At 48.9% G+C, this 3,024-nt stretch overlaps 1 protein-coding gene across 1 annotated transcript; it reads right to left on the reverse strand.

Annotated features, from left to right (window-relative positions):
- Positions 1 to 2,451: 2,451 nt before the first annotated feature.
- Positions 2,452 to 3,015, reverse strand: LOC114072456 (zinc finger protein 70-like; the record flags this gene model as incomplete). Its single annotated transcript, XM_027910350.1, has 1 exon — positions 2,452 to 3,015. A coding segment is annotated over one exon (564 nt), but the record flags the coding sequence as incomplete, so codon positions are not given.
- Positions 3,016 to 3,024: the final 9 nt, after the last annotated feature.

The following is a 3,024-nucleotide window of genomic DNA, read 5'->3' on the forward strand; positions in this document are numbered from 1 at the left end:
GGCCAACGACCCCTGCCCACATCATCTTCCTCTCCATCACCTTCCTCAGCCCTAGGGACGACCTGTCCCATTGTGTTCCAAGGGGATTTGTATCTCTCTTGCAGAGTGGAGCCAAGCCAAGGAGGAACTCAGCTCTGATAATGGGGGACATCCAGTTGACTTTGCTAAAGGCACAATGGGCCTTACAGTAAACTTGTGCAATAAAGTTACATTGTACAACACTCTGGTTGGTTTCACATCCCAATATAATCATTTTTTCATCCCTCTGTGCTCCATTGATCATCTAAACCAAAAGTACCCCCCTTAAATCATGGCAACCATTATGTACTCTCATTGTTACATCAGTTACCATGGCAGCCACTACGCATTCTCATTGTGACTTGGTTGCCATGGCAACCATTGTGCATAATCATTGTGACATCGGTTACCATGGTAACCATTATGCATTCTCATTGTTATGTTGCTTACCTTCACAACCATTATGTATTCTCAATGCTAGTTGGTTACCATGGCAACCATTATGCAGTCCCATGGATACCTCAGATACCATGGCAACCATTATACATTCTTATTGATACTCTGGTTACCATGGCAACGATAGCATTTACATTGCTAGGGTCAGTTAATACAGCAACCATTATCCATTCTGATTGTGAAGTCAGTTACCATGGCAACTGTCTCATTATCCCATTGCTACAGTCAGTTACCATGGCAACCATTATGCATTCCATTTGTTATGGACGGTTATCACAGCAACCATCATACATTCCCATCACTAGGGTCGGTTACCATGGTAACCATTATGCATTCCCTGTTACGTCGCTTACCATGGCAACCATCTGTAACACACAGATAATACAGAACTGCCAAAAATTGTTTCTGCCTGGCAAAACCTTCCTATCAAACATTCTCTGTCAGCTCTCTGACAGAAGTTCTCACCAGCACTTCCCACGGCACTTTTCCTGCCAAAAGATCCTGCCATTGCTTTTGGTCATCATATCTCCTCCAACATCTGAACTGGCTACGTGCCAAGAAACCACGTTCAACCTCCTTTGAACACTATAAAAGCTGAGGACAAATTTGGGAAAATCAGGGAGAGGAAAGGGAGAAGAACTGGTGACTGTAGCCGAGAATCTCTGCCCACCTCCCCTCACCTTTTCTCCGCCACCACGTGCTGCTTGCCTGCCACCGGAGACTGGAACTGTGCTGGCCTGGAGAGAGCTGAGACCACCGTGCCACATGTGGGAGTTCCACCTTATCCTTCTACCCTGACCATATTTCTGAGGGCCCAAAGCTTGGGCTGAGCTGAGACCCTGCAGGGCCTGGGACAGGGGCGTGAGCGGTGAAACCACACCTGGTGCATTGCAGAGAACTAAAGCTGTCAGACCCCCTGCAGCTACAGAGACAACATCCAAAAGCTGCAGGGACAGAGAAAAAAAGGGAGAAACTGCTTCTCCCCCCCCCCCCCCCACACACCAGCTCAGTGTTAAAAGGTAGTTTTCAGTGGTATCTTTTCTCTGCATCTAGAAATAATCTTAGCAGTTTCCAACCTTTTCTTATTTTTTCCTTTCCCTTTGCACCTCTTAGCAATTAATAAAAATCAGTTTTTGGTATCCACAGATAACTTGTGTGAGTTTTAGCTTTGCTTAAGGCAATATTCAAATTTGAAGTTCTTTCTGCAATATTTAACCAGATTGTAACAGGAGATCATGGAAAAGTGGGAGGAACAGGGAGAAGGGTGGAAAGGGGGGGGTGGTCTGGAGGTTCCAATAATCCCATGGGAGTCCTTGGGCACAGGGAGTTTGAAAAAGCGGGGTGACTCCCTGAGCTCCTAATTTACTGTGTGATGCTGGGGGCTGCTGGATCCAATCTCAGCCTTGGGTTATGTCAACAGGTACAGTTTAGAGGAATTACAGAGGTGGGACTGAACCACATTAGTCCCCCAGTTTTGAAAGGGTGGCTAATCACATCTATTGATAGAAATGAATTATTTAGGTTACAAATCGTCAGACAAAAGATATTCATCAGAATTATTTACTGCGCACTAGAAACACTAAAACTACCAGTAGGACAGCATAAGATATGACAGTGCTCTACACTAAACCAATTCTTGAAGCAATTCTACTCAAGCTGGCACCAAAGCAAGAATTATGAATTAGAGAGGGATGGAACTCTCCCAGATCAACGCTCGGGGGGAGATCTCTGCTCTCAACCTCCAGCACTGACTGACTTTGGGGGGTCCCAGCCAAGGCAGGAATCTCCACACACCCCCCAAGAAGGGTTCTGTTGGCACAACCTGCCCCTGGCAAAGGGGATTGGCCCTTTCTGGTAGAAAGGGATGGACTGACAGTCACTGGACTCCAGGGGTTGCCTCACCATCAGGGGGGTCATTCGGGGTGGGAGCAGTGGCCGAAGCTCTTCCTGCACTTGGGGCACTCATAGAGCCTTCCCTTAATTGTGGGTCCGTTGGTGTCTGGTCAAGTGGGAGCTGTGGCTGAAGCTCTTCCCACACTCCCCACACTTGTAGGGCCTCTCCCCGGTGTGGATGCGCCGGTGGCCAACGAGGTGGGAGCTGCGTTTGAAGTCCTTCCCGCAGTCGGTGCAGCGGAAGGGCCTCTCCCCTGTGTGTGTCGACTCATGCCTGAGGAGAGTTGAGCTGAACTGAAACCTCTTCCCACATTCCAAGCACTTGTAGGGCCGTTCCCCAGTGTGGATGAGCTGGTGGTTGCGGAGGGTGGAGCTGTCACTGAAGCTCTTCCAACACTCCCCACACTTAAAGGGTCTTTCCCCAGTGTGGATGCGCCGGTGCTTGCGGAGAGCGGAGTTGTTACTGAAGCTTTTCCCACATTCCCGACACGTGTAGGGTCGTTCTCCAGTGTGGATGCGCTGGTGGGTGTGGAGGCTGCAGCTGACAGCAAAGCTCTTCCCACATTCCCCACACGTGTAGGGTCGTTCCCCAGTGTGGATGAGCTGGTGTTGCATCAGGTTTGAGCTGAACCTGAAGCTCTTCCCACATTCCCTACA

This window comes from Empidonax traillii, unplaced genomic scaffold, assembly GCF_003031625.1.
Source record: "Empidonax traillii isolate 1590-97213 ecotype Southwest subspecies unplaced genomic scaffold, ASM303162v1 scaffold3243:size34875, whole genome shotgun sequence".
In the NCBI taxonomy this organism is placed as follows: Eukaryota; Metazoa; Chordata; class Aves; order Passeriformes; family Tyrannidae; genus Empidonax; species Empidonax traillii.